The sequence below is a fragment of the Bubalus bubalis genome, chromosome 5 (assembly GCF_019923935.1).
Source record: "Bubalus bubalis isolate 160015118507 breed Murrah chromosome 5, NDDB_SH_1, whole genome shotgun sequence".
NCBI lineage: Eukaryota > Metazoa > Chordata > Mammalia > Artiodactyla > Bovidae > Bubalus > Bubalus bubalis.
The window spans coordinates 132,044,941-132,063,761 of record NC_059161.1 but is presented as its reverse complement, the minus strand read 5'-3'; the positions used below and the strand labels follow the sequence as shown (position 1 = coordinate 132,063,761).

Here is an 18,821-nt window from a genome sequence, read left to right as displayed (position 1 = left end):
CTCAGCTACCTTGAGAGTCTTGGCAGGGTCTAGGGGGTGAGGGTAAGGTGTGCCTGAGATTTGGAGCTGGGATTAGAATTGGGCAAATTCAAGACATAATTGGTTCAGGATTGGTGAGCACATAGAGGGTTAAAAGTGAGTTTAGAGGATCAGCTGAGGAAAATGGCAAAGTTGATGTTTTCTGCAACTGTCTGTCATTGTTATTTCAAAAGAAAGAATAAATGTGGGTCTCTAAATTGTCACAGTTTTATTTTCTAATAGAGTAAATATGGATGGATAACACCCACAAGAAAAAAGTTCTTTGGGACCCTTAATAATTTTTAAGTGTGTAAAAGTGTCCTGAGGCCCAATAGCTTAAGAACTGCTGACACAGAATTTATGAGGAGACCAATGATAAAGGGCAGAGCCTGGGGAGCTGGGCAGCCCTGGACGGACTGGACAAAGCGAGGGGTGGTGTCCACGTTCCCCGGGGAAGCTGGGCTGCAAGCGTCCCTGGGCAGAGACTCAAACTCGGCCACCACGGGGAAAGGTGCGGGCTCACTTCCGCCTCTCAGACAGACAGAACAGGACGCAGGGGGAGGCCCAGTGCCGCCTGTGATGTGAGGGGAGGTCTAGGATGTCCCCAGAGGGCACCCCCAGGGCGTGGGGAGCGGGAGAGGCCGAGGCAGCAGAAGCCACAGGAGAGGCAAAGAGACGGGGTACTTGGGCTTCTGACCAAGCGACCACAGAGCGGGGCTTTCCGTGACCCCCCTCCTCTGATGGGATTGATTTGCTAGAGCTGCTCGCAGAATTCAAGAGGCCGGTTTACGTAGTAGATCGCTAGTTTATCATAAAGGATATTAAAGAGTATGAAAGAACTGCCAGATGGAGAGATACTTGGGCTGAGGTTTGGGAGAGTTCCAAACACAGGTGCTTCTGTCCCTGTGGAGTTTGGGGCCTGGCACATGGAAGCCTTCTGGATAGCCAAGCTAGATGCTCTCTGAACCTCCCTCTTTTGGGCTCTCGTGGAGGCTCCACCCCTCCAATTGTGGTTGTTCACCCCCTTGTGGCCCAGGTGGTAAAGAGTCTGCCTGCGGTGCGGGAGACCCGGGTTAGATCCTGGGTCGGGACAGTTCCCTAGCAAAGGCAATGGCACCCCACTCCAACAGTCTTGCCTGGAAAATCCCACGGGTGGAGGAGCCTGGCAGGTACAGTCCCTGGGGTTGCCAAGAGCCAGACACGACTGAGCGACTCCACTTTCACTTTCACCCTAGCGCTGGGCTTTCCTGGTGATTCAAATGCAGGAGACCCCTGTTCTATTCCTGGGTCAGGAAGATCCCCTGGAGAAGGGATAGGCTACCCACTCCAGGCGTCCCCTTCTCCTCCTGCCTTCAATCTTTCCCAGCATCAGAGTCTTTTCCACTGAGTCAGTTCTTCGCATCAGGTGGCCAAAGTATTGGAGTTTCAGCTTCAGCATCAGTCCTTCCAATGAATATTCAGGACTGGTTTCCTTCAAGATTGAGTAGTTTGGTCTCCCTGCAGTCCAAGGGACTCTCAAGAGTCTTCTCCAACACCACAGTTCAAAAGCATCAATTCTTCAGTGCTCAGCTCCCATTCATTAGCCTATGAAATTACCCAGTCCATAAAAATGAACCACACCACATTTCAAGGAGTGCTGCTGCTGCTGCTGCTAAGTCGCTTCAGTCGTGTCTGACTCTGTGTGACCCCATAGACGGCAGCCCACCAGGCTCCCCCATCCCCGGGATTCTCCAGGCAAGAACACTGGAGTGGGTTGCCAGTTCCTTCTCCGATGCATGAAAGTGAAAAGTGAAAGTGAAGTCGCTCAGTCGTGTACGACTCTTAGCGACCCCATGGACTGCAGCCCACCAGGCTCCTCCGTCCGTGGGATTCTCCAGGCAAGAGTACTGGAGTGGGGTGCCATTGACAAAGCTGGAACAGCTTCAATGCAGAAACCAAGGGGTTTCGAATGCCCATGGATAAAGATTAGGGTTAGGGTTAGGGTTAGGGTTAAGCCCTCCGCAAAGGCCCACGTACGTGCTGGCTGTGGAGTATGTTTCTCTCTGAATAAATTCACTTCTTACCTCTCAGTCACTTTGTCTCTCACTGAATTCTTTCTGCAATGACACTCAAGAACCTGAGCTTCATTAGGTCCTGAAACAGGTTTGTGGTCTCAGTTGGAAGATAGAGGGTTTTAGCTGGGTTTGAGTCCCAGTCTGTACTAAATGGTCTCAGGACTGGCTTGGTGGTCCAGGGGCTGGGAGTTGGCTTTGCAGCACAGCAGATGCGGGTTCAGTTCCCGGTCAGGGAACGAGCGTCCCCCGTGCCTGATGCTCTGTGAACGCTGAGCCTCTGCACGAGCGGGGAGCCCGCGCTGCAGCGATCACCCTGCATGATGCAACGAGGGCCCTTCGGGCCACGACTGAGGCATATGGCAGCCAGATACATTGAATGAAATCAACAAAATATTTTTTAAAAAGTATCCACCTGCCAATTCAGGGATATGGGCCCAATCCCTGGTCCAGGAAGTCTCCGCACCACAGGATGACCAAGCCTGTGTGCCACAACCAAGGAGGACCCAGCCAGACATAAAGAAATAAAAAGATTAAAAGGACCAGACCTTGCACACAGGCCAATCTTGTCAGCAACCCCACCCTTCTGAAACTTTGCAGAAGAAGAATGCAAGACTGTTACTGCCTTGATCCTTATCACCTACGCTGGGGATACAGCCTCTCCCTACTCACCAGGGAGAGGGGCAGTTCTTTAGTGGCTAGCCTAATGTGTTTGCCCTTTGCTTGGCAAACAGAGCCACCCTTTCCTTCTCCAAAACTCTGTCTCCAGATTTCTGCTTGGCACTGGAGCACAGACAGCCAAGGTTTCGGCAGCACTGGCCCCTCTGGGTCAGTCAGAGCCGGCCAGGCGGTCCCCGGAGAGCCTTTTCCCAGGAGCCCTGCCCCCACACCTCGCTCCTTCTGTGACCCTGAGGCTTTAGCTGTACCCCGGCCCCCTAAACTTACGTTTCAAACGCTGGCCCCGCACGACCCCCGTCTGGGTTTGTGTTAGAGCGTCCACGTGGTGACGCGGTGCCTGTGGGTTCTCTGGGCTCCCCCTTTCTGAGCCACACCAACCCCTGAGAGTCAGTGGACGGGGCACCAGCCACCGCCCCACACCATCTTCACAGCTGGGGCCAAAAGCCCAGCCTCTCCGCCCAGCGGGACCGAGGCAAGTCTCAGAGACAGACCTTTGGGTGAAGTTGAAAAGGAGAGTGTCATTCTTTGCCAGGCGAGGGAGACACAGAGGGCTCATGCTTTGGAAAACTCTGTGTCTCCACCCTGGGACGATAGTGACTAAGAGGGTGTGATCAGCTTGTGGACATTCTTCTGATGGATTCGTGGTGAGGTAAGCAGGAGTCCACATCGTCACCCTTCAGGTCCAACTGGTCTGGGGTCTCCATGCTTGTGGGCAGCACGTCATCGTTAATTGTTCATTTCTCCCACCTGGAGGGGGTTTCTGCCTCTGAAGAGCTCAAAGATGTAGTTGTCTGTATCCTGATGGGGAAACACAGCCCTGCCCCCAGGCTGCCCTTGACTGCTTGTTTCTCCTGGTCTCAATGGAAAAAAAAAAAATCAATAACCAATCTAAAAATGAAATAGAAAAAAATGGTTTGAGCCAACCTGAGGATTATGACGCTGGAGACAGTCTTTGAGAAGCTGAGGACTGTCGCGCCCAGTCGAGGTCAAGGCAGGGTTACGAAAGCTTTTGAGACAAAGGTTACAGGACACGCGGGCAGTTTACACAACTCAGATCCGCAGCACAGAGGGTGACTCCACAAGATTAAGAAGGGATGTTGGCCCCTAAGGAGGTTAGTGCACACTCACCCCACACCCAGAAGGGGGCGGGAGCTCAAAAGTGGAGAAAAGTTTCATCACTACATTTTTCTTGTCATAAAATGTGAACTATATTTCATCACGAGATTGGGAGAAACATCTGGTGTTCCCTGAGACAGCACAGTGTCAGGGGCCAGGTGCGTGGACACCTCCCTCCTGGCCCGAGTTCTGCAGCTCCTGGAAGTGACCGTGGCCCCCGGAGCCCCAGCCCGGCCAGACCCCCTCCTCCTGCCCAGCCCAGCGCCTCGCCTCCGCCAAGTTGCATCAGCTGTTCTCAGCCCTCGGGAACCTCAACTGTGCTGAAGACCTGACTGAGGCCAAGGGGGTGAGTGCTCGCCAGAGCACAGCCGGGGTGGGGCCTCCTGCAGGCAAAAAGCCCCCTCCTTCCCCTGGAGTTTCCCACTTTTCTCCCCTCCCCAGGGTGGGGCCCATATGGGCAGAAGGCAGAGAGAAGCACCCAGTGGACTCCACGCCCAGGGGCTGCCTGACAGGCCACGCCCCACCGCTGTGCGACCTTCCACCCCAGGACACTTACGTGCATGTGTGCTAAGTCACTCAGGGTCTGACTCTTTTCAACCATATGGACTGTACCCCGCCTGGCCCCTCTGTGCCTGCTATTCTCCAGGCAAGAATACTGGAGTGGATGTGTTGCTCAGCCATGCCCAAGTCTTTGTGACCCCATAGACTATAGCCGCCAGGCTCCTCTGTCCATGGATTCTCCAGGTAAGAACACTGGTGTTCTTCTCCACGGGGTCTTCCCGACGCAGGGGTCAAACCTGTCTCATGTTCTCTGTATTGGCAGGCGGGTTCCTTACCACCAGCACCACCTGGGAAGCCCCCTAGGACACTTATATCGGGAACCAGTGGACACCAAGCAGGTATTGTTTGTGAGGGTTTGTATTTTGTTGCGTTTTGTTAATTGTCTACACTGAGTGACCACTACCCCTTAAAAATGCAGCGCCAGTGTTCTCAGAGCCTGCCCTGCACCACCATCGGCCAGGCTTCCTGGGCAGCCAGAAAACAGACTGCTCAGAAAGTTCCTGGACGGAGAGACTCCCCAGTGGTCCCGGGGTTAGGACTCCGCACCTCCAATGCAGGGGCTTCAGGTTCCATTCCTGGTTGGGGAACTAGGGGTGAGCACTGCAAGTAGAGAGCCACACGCTCTGGAGCCCGAGTGGCACAACTGCAGAGAAGCCGGGGCGCCTCAGGGAAGAGCCCGCGAGCCCGACCAAGACCGATGCAGCCAAAAATAGATCAGTTAAGGACAGAAAGAAAGCTCCCCCCGGAGCGGATGATGCTGGTCCTGCCTCACCCTGAAACCTCGGCTGTAAAATGCTCCCATCACCCAGACAGTCTCCTCATCCCTTCTGAAACCCAGAAACCTGGGGGCCTGTCGGGCACAAAAGCCCCTCTGCGTCCCTCACTTCCTGTTTGTCGAAAAAGTGTCTAGTCTCCCAGCCCCTTCCTGAGTCCAAAGAGCAGGGACAGGCAGCTACTAATCGCAGAGGTGAGGGAAACAAGGGTAAACAAGAGAAGCAAAGACAATAGTTGAGGATAAAACAGCCCCAGCTGCTCCCACCGGGATTCTCTGTGCTGTCCTTCAGGAACCAAGGCACCGCCCGCCCGGTGGACGGTGAGACTTACAGACCACAGGATGGCAGACTCCAGGGCGACTGCAGCCGGGGCTGACTGCAGGCTCCTGAGACGTTGAAACCCTTCGCCTCAGACTGGGGCTCAAGCCCACGTGACCAGGACTCGGACCCAGACTAAACCCGTGGTCTCCCAACTAAGACTGCACATCTGGTCTTAGGACTTAATGAGGTTCATGTTCTCTGTGTCTCAGCACGGGGAATTCAGTGAGAAGCCAGGTGTTAGGCAGGAAGTGGGTTTATTAACATAGGACATGTGTAAAAGATGCAGTTGTGGCGGGGAGGGAGTTCTGTCCAAGGATTAAGCGGGCTACAATTCTGTAGTCAGAGGGAAGGGAAGAGGAGATGACTGTCCTGCGCAGGTAGACAGGAGGCTTGCCTCACCAGCTCCTCCTTTGCATCTGGCAGGAGACTGACCTTGTGAGGTCAAAGTAGGACTATCATAGTGATTATTCAAGTCTGTAGAAGGGTGGTGACATTGTTCTTTCACCTGACAGCCTGGATCACTGTTGTTCAGTCACTCAATCGTGTCTGACTCTTTGTGACCCCGTGGACTGCAGCACACCGGGCTTCCCTGTCCTTCACCATCTCCCAGAGTTTGCTGAAACCCATGTCCATTGAGTCGGTGATGCCATCCAACCATCTCATCCTCTGTCGCCCTCTTCTCCTGCCCTCAATCTTTCCCAGCATCAGGCTCTTTCCAATGAGTCAGCTCTTCGCATCAGGTGGCTAAAGTATTGGAGCTTCAGCTTCAGTCTCAGTCCTTCCAATGAATATTCAGGGTTGATTTCCTTTAGGACTGACTGATTTGATCTCCTGCAGTCCAAGGGACTCTCAAGAGTCTCCTCCAACACCACTGTTTTAAAGCATCAATTCTTTGGCACTCAGTCTTCTTTATGGTTCGACTCTCACATCCATACATGGCTACTGAAAAAACCCTGGCTTCGACTATATGGCCTTTTGCTGGCAAAGTGCTGTCTCTGCTTTTTAATATGCTGTCTAGGCTGGTCATAGCTTTTCTTCCAGGGAGCAGCGTCTTTCAATTCCACGGTTACAGTCACTGTCTGCAGTGATTTTGGAGCCCAAGAAAATCAAAGTGTCATTGTTTCCATTTTTTCCCCATCTATTGGCCATGAAGGGATGGAACCGGATGCCATGTTCTTAGTTTTTTGAATGTTGAGTTTTAAGCCATCTTTTTCGCTCATCTCTTTCACTTTCATTAAGAGGCTCTTTAGCTCCTCTTTGCTTTCTGCCACTGTTGATCTACCAACTTCCCTGGTAGCTCAACTGGTAAAGAATCTGCCTGCAGTTCGGAAAACCTGGGTTTGATCCTTGCCTGGGTTGGGAAGATCCCCTGGAGAAGGGAACAGCTACCCACTCCAGTATTCTGGCCTGGAGAATTCCATGGGTTCACAAGAAATGGACAAGACTGAGCAACTCACTTTGCCCAGTGGCCACAGGACTGGAAAGGGTCAGTTTTCATTTCAATCTGAAAGAAGGGCAATGCCAAAGAATGTTTAAACTACCACACAATTGCACTCATCTCACATGCTAGCAAAGTAATGCTCAAAATTCTCCAAGCCAGGCTTCAACAGTACGTGAACCATGAACTTCCAGATGTTTAAGCTGGATTTAGAAAAGGCAAAGGAACCAGAGATCAAATTGCCAACATCCATTGGATCATTGAAAAAGCAAAAGAATTCCAGAAAAACATCTACTTCTGCTTTATTGATTACACCAAAGCTTTTGACTGTGTAGATCACAACAAACTGGAAAATTTTTAAAGAGATGGGAATACCAGACCACCTGACCTGCCTCCTGAGAAATCTGTATGCAGGTCAAGAAGCAACAGTTAGAACCAGACATGGAACAAGAGACTGGTTCAAAATTGGAAAAGGACTACATCAAGGCTGTACACTGTCACCCTGCTTATTTAACTTCTATGCAGAGTACATCATGCGAAATGCCAGGTTGGATGAAGCACAAGCTGGAATCAAGATTGCAGGGAGAAATATCAAAACCTCAGATACACAGATGGCACCACCCTTATGGCAGAAAGTGAAGAGGAACTAAAGAGCCTCTAGATAAAAGTGAAAGAGGAGAGTGAAAAAGCTGGCTTAAAACTCAACACTCAAAAAACTAAGATCATGGCATGCAGTTCCATCACTTCATGGCAAATAGATGGAGAAACAATGGAAACAGTGACAGACTTTATTTTCTTGGGCTCCAAAATCACTGCAGATGGTGACTGCAGCCATGAAATTAAAAGACGCTTGCTCTTTGGAAGAAAAGCTATGACCAAAGCAGAGACATCACTTTGCCAACAAAGGTCCGTCTGGTCTAGTCAAAGTTATGGTTTTTTCCAGTAGTCATGTATGGATGTGAGGGTTGGACTATGTAAGGTATAGTTCGGGCTGAGGTGGAAAAGGAAAGACGACCTCAACAGAAGTAGGTTACTTTTATTCAGGCAAGGAGCAGCCTTGCCTGAATAAAAGGACAGTCAGCCTAAGGACCAGGCTGAGCGCAGAGAGGGATCAGGGAGGCTCCATATTTATAGGGAGGTTTGTGGAAGCGATAAGGGAAACGTTAATCAGGCGGGATGTTTTGGGTATTCTTTAGATGAGATGGCATTTGTAGTCGGGCAGGGGGTGATAAGTCTTCTGGGCAGGTGTAAGGGTTGGAAGGTTTCTGGACAGGGGCTGATAAGTCCCAGATGGATGCAACCGGCCTGGAGCCTCAGGGCGGGACCTAAAGTCTTGTTTTGTTTTCTCCAAAGTTAGATGATTCAGCAAGGGCCTTTGAGACTGTTGTTTTCTTTTCTAGGCCCAAAGACTCCTTCAGACTATAAAGAAAGCTGAATGCAGAAGAATTGATGCTTTTGAACTGTGGTGTTGGAGAAGACTCTTGAGAGTCCCTTGGACGGCAAGGAGTTCAAACCAGTCAGTGCTAAAGGAAATCAGTCCTGAATATTCACTGGAAGGACTGATGCTGAAGCTGAAACTCCAATACTTTGGCCACCTGATGTGAAGAGCTGACTCACTGGAAAAGACTCTGATACTGGGAAAGATTGAAGGCAGGAGAAAGGGACAGAGGATGAGATGGTTGGATGGCATCACAGACTCAATGGACATGAGTTTGAGCAAGCTCCAGGAGTTGGTGATGGACAGGAAAGCCTGGTGTGCTATAGTCCATGGGGTCGCAAAGGGTGGGATACGATTGAGCAACTGAACTGAAGTGAGTGGCTCACTTTTATTTTTTTCATTTGCTTTCTGCCATTAGGGTGGTTTTGTCTGCGTATCTGAGGTTACCGATATTTCTCCCTGCAATCTTGATTCCAGCTTGTGCTTCATCCAGCCTGGCATTTCGCATGATGTACTCTGCATAGAAGTTAGATAAGCAGGGTGACAGTATACAGTCTTGATGTACTCCTTTCCCAATTTTGAACCAGTCCGTTGTCCCATGTCCAGTTCTAACTGTTGCTTCTTGACCTGCATACAGATTTCTCAGGAGGCAGATATGGTGGTCTGGTATTCCCATCTCTTTAAGAATTTTTCAGTTTGTTGTGATCTACACAGTCAAAGGCTTTAGTATAGCCAATGAAGCAGAAGCAGATGTTTTTCTGGAATTTCCTTGCTTTTTCTGTGATCCAACAGTCAGTGGGGAGGTTTTTCTGTGTATAAAATGCAGACACAGGGTGCACAGTGCAGGAGAGAGGAGGCCAAAGGGCAGAGAAAATTTTTTATGTTTATATTTTTCTTGTCTTCCCATAAAATGTGAATTTTATTTCATACTTCTAAACTTAGTACTACTTCGCTAGGAGGGATTCCCAGATGTGGTTCCCAGGGTCAATGGCCTGTCCTGGGCTCTGGATCCACAGGAGAAAATGAAACCACAAGCCTGATTTCAGCCCCTCCCCAGCCTCCAGGCCCACCCAACCTAGGAGGGCTTGGAGCAGCTGCCAGGCCTGAGGGTGATGCTGTGCAGGGTACTGTAGGGGTCCTGGGCATGACGCCTCTATGTCCCCATTTCTTTTATTACAGGAATCAGCTTTCACCCAGCCTCTATGACCTTCCCTGAGTTTCAAGTAGATTTAAGTAGTTGTTCTTAGGGAAGGGAGGGGATGTGAGAACAGGGAGAAAAAACAGTCAAGGGCAGTCTTGGGGCAGGGTCCTGTTTTCCCTTCAGCAGACAGACATAACTATATCTTTGAGCTCTTCTGCAGACGCTGAAGCTTCTCCAAGTGGAGAAGTTAACTGTTAATGATGGCATGCTGCCCACAAGCATGGAGACCCCAGATCAGCTGGACTTGAAGGTTGATGATGTTGACTCCTGCTTACCTCACGAACCTATTAGAAGAATGTCCTCAAGCTGATCACACTCTCTTTGGATAATTAATATAAAACTTGTCACTGTCTTCCCCAAGCTGGGACACATGGTCTTGAGGACAGGGGCCGCTGTGCGCCTCTTTGCCTGGTAAAGCAATAAAGCGATCCATCTCTTCTCGCTGCTGTGGTTTAGTTGCTAAATTTTCTCCAGCTCTTTGGCACCCCATGAACTGTAACCCACTAGGCTCCTCTGTCCATGCATTTTCCCAGGCAAAAATACTAGAGTAGGTTGCCATTTCCTTCTCCAGGGGAGCTTCTTGACCCAGGCATTGAACCTGTGTCTCTGGCTTGGTAGGTGGATTCTTTACCACTGAGCCCCCTGGGAAGCCCAATCCTTTTCTACTTCACCCAAAACTCTATGTCACCGAGATTGGATTCCACACCAGAGTACAGAGAAGGTGAGATTTCGGCCTCAAGGACAGAACTTGTACCCTGGGTGCCCCTGGCTTCAGGACGGCCGGGGGGCGAGGGGCGGCGACCCAGACTCCCAGACCCAGGCCCGCATGCCCAGGGCCCCTTATGGCCTCCTGAGGCGGAGGCTCAGATGCAGAGTCTCAGGTGTCCAGGTTTCTCTGAGACTCCGCTTGACCGCGGCCTGAAGTCTCAGCCTTAACCCCTTGATGCTCGACGACCCTCACTCCAGTTGCCGCTGCAAACGACAGAGGAGGGAAGTGAGCCGGCGCGCCGTCGGGGACCACGCAGCCCTGGGTGTGCTTCACTCCGGGGGGAGCTCCGCCGCGGGGACGCATCAGTCCAGGGAACTAATCACGTCCACGCCCCGGAGGCGCCCCGCTGCAGGGGGTGCACGCTCCTGGAATCACGGCCCCCAGGGACGCGTCGTGGAGGCGGGAGCGCCTCTCGGGGGTGCATCGCTCCCTGGAAACCATCCGGGGGCTGCATCACCAGAAGGATGTGCGCCCCTCCGGCATAACCACGTCTGGGGGCATACCGCCCGGGGGACTCAGCGCCCAGGGGACTCAGCGCTTCGGGGCGCTGCCCCGGGGCACGCCGCCCTGGTGAGTATAGCTCCTGAGGCGCGGCTCCGGGGGACTGGGGCTGCCTCGGGGGCGGGGCGCCGCTCCGAGGGGTGGGGCGCCGTCTCGGGGGCGGGGCCCCGTCGGTGCCGACACGCAGGACCGCCCTCCCGCGCCGCGCCCGGATTGGCTGCGGCTGGGGGCGGGGCCCGCGGGGCATTGTGGGTCCCCCGCTCGGTCCGCCGCTCGCCATGTCGGGCTCCCCGGTGAAGCGGCAGAGGATGGAGAACGCGCTGGACCAGCTCAAGCAGTTCACCACCGTGGTGGCCGACACGGGCGACTTCCACGGTGAGGCCGCGCTGGCCCCCGAGCTCATGGGGCGGGCCGGGCAGCAGTGAGAGACTTCGGGCGCGCGGGGCGCCGGCCCGCCCGGCGGTGTGGGGAGGCGCGGGAGGGCCCGGGAGCGCGGACGCGCGGCTGAGGGGCGCAGGGGCGGCGGCGAAGCCCGGCCACCCGGCTTCCTGGGCCGGGAAGTCCGTCCCCCTCCTCCTTGGTGCCCCTCTCCCTCGCCCCCCGTCCCCGCTTCGTCCCTTGTCCCCCCTTCGGCCCTGCTGTTCCCCGACCCACTTCTCCCTTGCTCTCGGCGCCCCGTGCTCGGCCCCCTTCACCGTCGGCCGGGGCGTGGGTGCCTCAGGACCCGAACGCGCGGGGCCCAGCGCCCCCGTCCTCTGCGCTGCTGGAGCCCGCGGTGACCGTCAGTGGGTCAGGGGACGGTGTCCCAAGTACTTAGATTTGGAGAGCGATTCCTGGTCCGCCGTGGAGATGCGAAGCGCTTGTGGTCACACGGGGCAGTTTCGTTGCGCGAATGTTGAGCAGGAACATGAGTTAGTTTTGGGCCCAGAAAGGCCGGACTCTGCGAATGACACCGCCTGCTTTTGAAACCCCGTGTTGCGCACACTTCCCACCCCTGCCCAGGGGACAGCTGCACGCTGGTGACCATGGCCGCGTGCGGGCCAGTTAGACGTTCACCGCCTGGGACCAAGGAGCCCCGGGGGTACAACCCCACTCACTGCAGGGGGGCAAGCAAAGCTTGCTCCAGGTCTGGGTTTTCCTGGCTTGACTCATCTTCCTGGGAGGGAACTGGGGGGCTTGGCCTTCCCATCGTCTGCACGGAAACCCACACTAGGTGAACCTCCATTCACATCCTCTGTGAACCATGAAGGTTGTCAGAGAAATCGTGAAATGTTCCGTGCTGGGAGTGCTCCGGGGCACACGGTAGGGAAGGGACTTCCTCGTTTCTGCTTTCTCATGGTGACTTGAGAAACAGGCTTTATTTCCTCTTTGGTAAGAATAAGACTCTATCTCACAGAGCTGAGGAAAATGAGTAAGCATATTTGGCTGCTTAAATATAAACGCTGGAGATGGTGATGGGCTTGAGTCCAACCTGTACATTAAACCAGCTGACAGAAGGTTCCCTCCTGGTCAGAGCTGGGGGCCCTGGGAAATTCCAGCTCTGGCTGACCTTTGAGGCCACCGGCTTCTTCGCACCCGTCCCTTCCTGGTCCAGGCCTCTGGCAGTGGCCTCACCAGGACAGAGGGTCTGGGGTCTTTCTGCTCCTTTTTGGTTCTAATTTTATTTATTTTTGGCTGCACTGCTTTGCATGGGCTTTTCTCTAGTTGCGGCACGCGGGGGCTGCGCTCCCGCTGCAGTGGAGGGCTTCTCACTGTGGTGGTCTGTCTTGTGGAGCACGGGGTCTCGGGCTCAGGGGCTTGATACTTAGGGCTCGAGGCTCAGTAGCTGTGGTGCACCAGGACTAGTTGCCCCAGGGCGTGTGGGATCATCCGGGCCCAGGGACCGAACTCAAGTCCCCTGCAAGGGCAGGCAGATTCTTACGCACTGCATCACTGGGGAAGTCCTGGTTTGCTCCTTCTTAGTGTGGAGGATTTCTCATCTTTGCTGAGTCTGTGTTGTTTTCCTGTTGGGTTTCACTGGGCAGCAGCTGCAGGCTGGCTGGTCCTCAGGTTAACTAACCCGTGACCTCCTCAGTGTAGGCCCAGTGTGTCCAGAGGGGTCTTGGGGAATGCTTGCTCTATGTTCTCCTCTTTGGAAACATTGAAACCCAAGTGCTGACATTGAAGATTGCTAAGTGAGTGTTAGTGACTTTATTTAAAAATACATTTATTGATGATGTGTACAGTACACTAGGTGTGTGTTAGTTGCTCAGTTTTGTCCGTCTCTTTGTGACCCCATGGACTGTAGCCCACCAAACTCCTCTACGGAATATTGGAGTGCGTAGCCATTCCCTTCTCCAGGGGATCTTCCCAACCCAGGTATCTAACCTGGGTCTCCTGCATTGTAGACAGATTCTTTACCAACTGAGCTACCAGAGAAGCCCATATATATCTAAATCTTACATAGTTGTAATTTCAGTTTTACGGTCACTTTATGAACTGAAGGGTCTTGCCTTTGGGGCGTCATAAACCTCTTTGAAAATAAGTCAAAGCTGTGGCTGCTCTTCCCGCTCCATGCCCCATGCCAGGTTTTATATTCTGTTAAGGGTTCCTGGAGCCTGAAGCCCATCTGTTGACCCTAGATTTTGTTTTTAATTTTGTTAAAAGTCAGCTTTATCAAGGTAATATTTTCAGCGCATTACACTGGGTTTCACACATTTGTGTAAGCTCCACTGCAGAGCGTGCTTTCTTAACTTGTTGTTTTGAAATAACTAATAGACTCCAGGAAGTTGCAGAATTCGCCTGTCAGGTCCCACGAATCCTTTTGCCATCACCTCCCTGGGTGTTCTGTGTGGCCGCGGTGTGATATCAGGACAGGGGCCTTGGTGCCAACACGGCGCTGTGAACAGGCTGCAGACCGGCCCTGTGTTCCCTGGTTTCCAGCTGCACAGAGGAGGGGTCGTCCTTTGTGGCGGGTTCTTAGAGCCACCAGGACGGGCAGGATACAGCTGTTCCTGGCCCCTGAGAGCCACCCCCTTCCCTCTTTTCCATCTCTGTGGTTTTGTCATCAGAAGATACTTCGAAAATGCTAGCTTGCCAAATCAACTTACTGAACTGGCTAATCCTGGAAGCTGAGTTTTGATGAACTTGAGCTCAGCACTGCCCTGTGACAGCCGGGGCCTCGAGACTTCTTGGAATTCCCGCGTGGTTATCAGGAAGGAACAAGTGTGTTAAAAGAATAGTTTGAAGGCCCGTGTCCAGCCCCTCCACGGCTGACCTGGGTGCCAGTACCTGCGGACGCCGTCGGTCTCCTGGCCGCCTCCCTCCTTGCTCCTTGGTGCTGGGCAGCTCTCGGCTCTTGGCACGGCTGCTCACTGGCTTAGTCTCCAGGTTTCCTCCCTGTGCTCAGCTGCCTCTTGGCTAGCCTTCCTGCATGAAGTGTGGCCGCGCCCTACTTGGCTCTGTCCCTGTGTTCAGGGCTTTCAGGGGTCATCTCAGGTTTCTGGGTGGAAGCGGGCACTCCACTGACCCTTGCTTCCCACAATTACTTCCCAGCCATCGACGAGTACAAGCCCCAGGATGCCACCACCAACCCGTCCCTGATCTTGGCTGCGGCACAGATGCCAACCTACCAGGAGCTGGTGGAAGAGGCCATTGCTTACGGCAGGAAGCTGGGCGGGTGAGTGTGGGGCTGTGGGCGCTGGCCGGGTCTGCTTGCTTCCCTCCCCTGAGGTCAGTTCGCCAGTGTTTTAGGCTCCAGGAAGGAACGCTGTCCGCTTCCTTGCGGGCATCACCCATTGGGAGTAAACAGCTCACTGAGTTTTGGTGGCAGGAGCGTGTGGATGGCACCCGAGTCCTCCCCCCGCCGTAGTCTGTGTCCTCAGCCCTGGCGGCCGTGGAGCTGCTTTCTGGCATTTTGTTACCTTCTGATAGTCTTGTTGGAGCGAGAGTCACGGTCTCAGTGCGCAGTCCGGTTCATTCTGATGCACTCACGTATACAGTGGTGCAGCCACGGTCCAGTCCGACAATGTTCTCGCCTCCTAGAACGTTCTCTTGTGCCTTCACCTGCAACCACAGACTGGTTCTTCTCTCCATAGACTCGCCTTTGCTGGGTATCATTTTAAATGTTCATCTGGGTGGTACCGCTCAGCTGAGAGTGGGCTCGCAGGAAACAGTGGCCCCTGGCAGGAGCTGTGCCCCTGGCAGGAGCTGTGCTGGGCTGGCCTGTCCCTCTCTGGTGCCCCATGTGCTGAGGTCAGCCGTGTGCAGGGGTGGCAGTCATGCCCTGGGCCTGCCCTGCCCCCCGCCATGCACCCCGTGCTGGCGGCTCCCTCCCTTCTCGATGCTCCTGGAATCGGTGACGAGGCAGTGCCCGTAGTGATCAGTAGACTGGCCCTGCTCTCAGGCCGGAGATCTTTCCGGTCCATCTTGGAGCCGCACTGTGCCCCTTATTCATCTGCCCAGGCAGCTTCAGAGAGGTTGGGAACTGTGTTTTGTTCAAGCCCCCAAAGATGGCAGGGCTCGGCTCTAAGGATGGAGACACTGGGGATGAGGCGGCCGTGGCCGCGCCCGTGTGAGCACCTCAGTGCCCGAACCGGCCGTGCCACTGGGGAGAGGGCGGGTGTGCTCGAGCCCAGCCCCTGGTCGGGGAGCCGAGGGGTCCCACGAGCTGTGTGCTGTTGCCGAAATCTAAAAAGAAAAAAATGGGTAAGGTGGTAAGTTTTCTGCTGTGTGTTTTATCACCACTTTGAAAGGTTTTTAAGAAAAACAGACGGTGGGAAAAGAATTTGGGAAGCAGGTAACAATTTTTGCAGAATCCTGTACATTTAAAAGTAAGAAGCTTCTAACCTAATTTTTTCCCTTGGAATTTCAGGTCACAAGAGGAACAGATTACAAATGCTATTGATAAACTTTTTGTGTTGTTTGGGGCAGAAATACTGAAGAAAATTCCAGGCCGCGTATCCACGGAAGTGGACGCCAGGTAAGGCCTCAGGCCCACGGGTGGGGGTCAGGTAAGGCCTCGGGCCCACGGGTGGGGGTCAGGTAAGGCCTCGGGCCCACGGGTGGGGGTCAGGTAAGGCCTCGGGCCCACGGGTGGGGGTCAGGTAAGGCCTCAGGCCCACGGGTGAGGGTCAGGTAAGGCCTCGGGCCCACAGGTGGGGGTCAGGTAAGGCCTCGGGCCCACGGGTGGGGGTCAGGTAAGGCCTCAGGCCCACGGGTGAGGGTCAGGTAAGGCCTCGGGCCCACGGGTGAGGGTCAGGTAAGGCCTCGGGCCCACGGGTGAGGGTCAGGTAAGGCCTCGGGCCCACGGGGGGGGGGTCAGGTAAGGCCTCGGGCCCACGGGTGAGGGTCAGGTAAGGCCTCGGGCCCACGGGGGGCTCAAGAGCAGCAGCTGCTGTTGTTCGCGGCTCCCCACGCGGTGCCGCGCGCTGCTGTGGGCGCCTGGCCTCTGCTTGCGTCTGCCCCACTCAGCCGCTGCAAGCCGGGCGCCCTGTCCCCTGCAGGCTCTCCTTTGATAAGGATGCGATGGTGGCCCGCGCCCGGCGCCTCATTGAGCTGTACAAGGAGGCTGGGATCAGCAAGGAGCGGATCCTGATAAAGCTCTCATCCACCTGGGAAGGAATTCAGGCCGGAAAGTAAGTGTCCCCGTGAGCACGGAGCTGCTGGGGCCTGTGCCCATCCCAGCTAGGCCCCTCGGGCAGTGGGCCTGCGCGGTGCCGCCGGCAGAGGTGTCGTCTGCCAAGGACAGAGTGGGAGTCGGCTCCCCCCAAGCACCCTGGGTGCGGAGGGGGCGGGTGGGCGTGGACAGGACACCGCCCTGGTGCCCAGGCTCGGCTGTCCTGGGAGCGCCTGGCCACGCCCACGGATCCCTGTGTTGTTGCGCCGCGCACCTTCTGCCTCTGAACGCTCCCGAGGGACAGGGCCGCGCCACACGTGGCCTTCGTGTGTGGCTTCCCTTGCTTGGCTCACGTTCCAGGTTCACGCGCGCCACGCCTGGGTCCCCCTTAAGGAGGTCTCCCTGTGTGTGTGCACACCTTCCAAGCACATCCTCCCGGGGCACATGGCTGCCCGTGTTGGGTAACGCTGAGCGTGTGCTCGGGGTGGTCTCCTGTGGGCACACACCAGCGGTGGAGTTACTGGCCCAGTGCTCATGGCCTTGGCCACCGAGGCGGCCCTGTGCCCCCAGGGCTGTGCTTCTTGACCGCTTCCCTGTGGCCCGGCAGCGGGGCACCTCTGAAACCATCCACTGGGACAGGAACTCGGCTGGCAGGTGGTAGAGCATGGCCAGGACCCCCTTCTCATGGTCAGCCCTGACGTGTCATCTGGGGGAAGGGCTTTCTGCAGGCTGACCCAGAGGGCAGGCGGGGGCCGTGGGGCCAGTGAGGCTGTGGGACTGAGGCAGGACGGTGCTGTGGTTGGAGCCGACTCCATGATCTCCAGCCCAAAGATCGCTTTTTTTTTGGCTGTGTTGGGTCTTCACGGCTGTCTGGCTTTTCTCCAGGTGGGAGGGTGGGCGCTTCTCACTGGGGCGGCTCCTCTTGTGGAGCGCAGGCTCTGGTGCCCCGGGGCACGTGGGGTCTTCCCTGACCAGGGACTGAACCCGTGTCTCCTGCGCTGGCCCAGCGCAGAGGTTCTGTGACGAGGGGAGGACTGTGTCTGCAGCTCTCGGGGGCCTCTCACCTTGGTCCCTGTTCTGAAATGCGGGTCTGATGAGGTCTGGTTGCCCACAAGCTGCTGGCCTGAGCTCGCCCTGGTGAATGTTCCACAGTTACTCACGAGGGTGGAGCGACCCCGCCCCTGCCTTTCGGGGGCTGACCCATGCGCTCGTTCCATCCTCGCAGGGAGCTGGAGGAGCAGCACGGCATCCGGTGCAACATGACGCTGCTTTTCTCCTTCGCCCAGGCTGTGGCCTGCGCCGAGGCCGGCGTGACGCTCATCTCGCCCTTCGTGGGCCGCATCCTTGACTGGCATGTGGCCAACACGGACAAGAAGTCCTACGAACCCCAGGAGGACCCCGGTCAGTGGCCCCCCGGGCCGGGGCAGAGGGGTGCTGTGTTGCGTGCTCCCAGGGGGCCCCAGGACGGAGGGTTGGGCGGCACGGATGGCAGCTCTGGTGTGTCCCCCCAGGAGTGAAGAGCGTCACCAAGATCTACAACTATTACAAGAAGTTCGGCTACAAGACCATCGTCATGGGTGCCTCCTTCCGCAACACGGGCGAGATCAAGGCCCTGGCTGGCTGTGACTTCCTCACCATCTCGCCCCAGCTCCTGGGGGAGCTGCTCAAGGACCACAGCAAGCTGACGCCTGTGCTCTCGGCCAAAGCAGGTAAGACCGTCCCCTCCCGCCTTCCGCCGCCTCGGGCTCCCCAGGCACCAGTGCCTTGGTCCCTTGAGGCTGTGGAACCTGGAGCCTCGGGGCGGGCTGCCTCCACCCCTGGGCGAGGCTCTGAGGCTCTGCTCCGCAGCCCAGGCCAGTGACCTGGAGAAGATCCAGCTGGACGAGAAGGCCTTCCGCTGGCTGCACAACGAGGACCGCATGGCTGTGGAGAAGCTCTCTGACGGGATCCGCAGGTTTGCCGCGGACGCGGTGAAGCTGGAGAGGATGCTGAGAGTGAGCGCCGGGGCCACGGTTGGGACGTGGGCAGGAGGGGTCATGGGCGGGTAGGAGGGGCCCGTGGGCGGGGCTACTGTCAGGAGGGCCCAGGGCCGCAGGCCTGGCCAAGGGCGGGGTCGGGGCAGCCTGCTGGGCGCACCAGCTCACACCATTCGTTTCCAGGAACGAATGTTCAGCGCAGAGAATGGAAAATAGCGCGGCACCCGAGGCTGGACCACGGATCTGTGCGTCTCTGAATTGGGGCCTAATTGCACGTGCTTTGTGATGAATCTTGGATTTTTTTTTACTAATTGGAGCGGGGACGAATCATAGATTTCTGATTTATGTAAAAATCTGCTCAGCGCATTAAAGCCCTCACTTTTC

The 18,821-nt window shown here is 55.5% G+C and overlaps 1 protein-coding gene and 2 long non-coding RNA genes across 3 annotated transcripts; all 3 read left to right on the top strand.

Moving 5' to 3' along the window:
• Positions 1-4,568: 4,568 nt before the first annotated feature.
• On the top strand, positions 4,569-8,397 carry LOC102401130. Its single transcript, XR_003109742.2, has 3 exons — positions 4,569-4,607; positions 4,687-4,762; positions 8,357-8,397. It is a non-coding gene; the product is annotated as an uncharacterized LOC102401130 (long non-coding RNA).
• A 312-nt stretch (positions 8,398-8,709) lies between these two features.
• On the top strand, positions 8,710-10,035 carry LOC102401348. The gene is made up of 2 exons (XR_326425.3): positions 8,710-8,767; positions 9,756-10,035. It is a non-coding gene; the product is annotated as an uncharacterized LOC102401348 (long non-coding RNA).
• A 1,046-nt stretch (positions 10,036-11,081) lies between these two features.
• TALDO1 (transaldolase 1) lies at positions 11,082-18,821 on the top strand. Its single transcript, XM_006045784.4, has 8 exons — positions 11,082-11,240; positions 14,400-14,523; positions 15,718-15,825; positions 16,349-16,480; positions 17,687-17,862; positions 17,973-18,170; positions 18,310-18,455; positions 18,621-18,821. The coding sequence occupies exons 1-8, from the start codon at positions 11,144-11,146 to the stop codon at positions 18,651-18,653; spliced, it is 1,014 nt and encodes a 337-aa protein (XP_006045846.2). The 5' UTR covers positions 11,082-11,143; the 3' UTR covers positions 18,654-18,821.

Excerpts from the sequence above, each read along its gene's own strand:
- TALDO1 (XM_006045784.4), top strand. The coding sequence starts at position 11,144 with ATGTCGGGCTCCCCGGTGAAGCGGCAGAGGATGGAGAACGCGCTGGAC. Across the intron at positions 11,241-14,399 it reads CGACACGGGCGACTTCCACG|CCATCGACGAGTACAAGCCC; the intron begins GTGAGGCCGCGC and ends ATTACTTCCCAG. Across the intron at positions 18,171-18,309 it reads TGTGCTCTCGGCCAAAGCAG|CCCAGGCCAGTGACCTGGAG; the intron begins GTAAGACCGTCC and ends TCTGCTCCGCAG.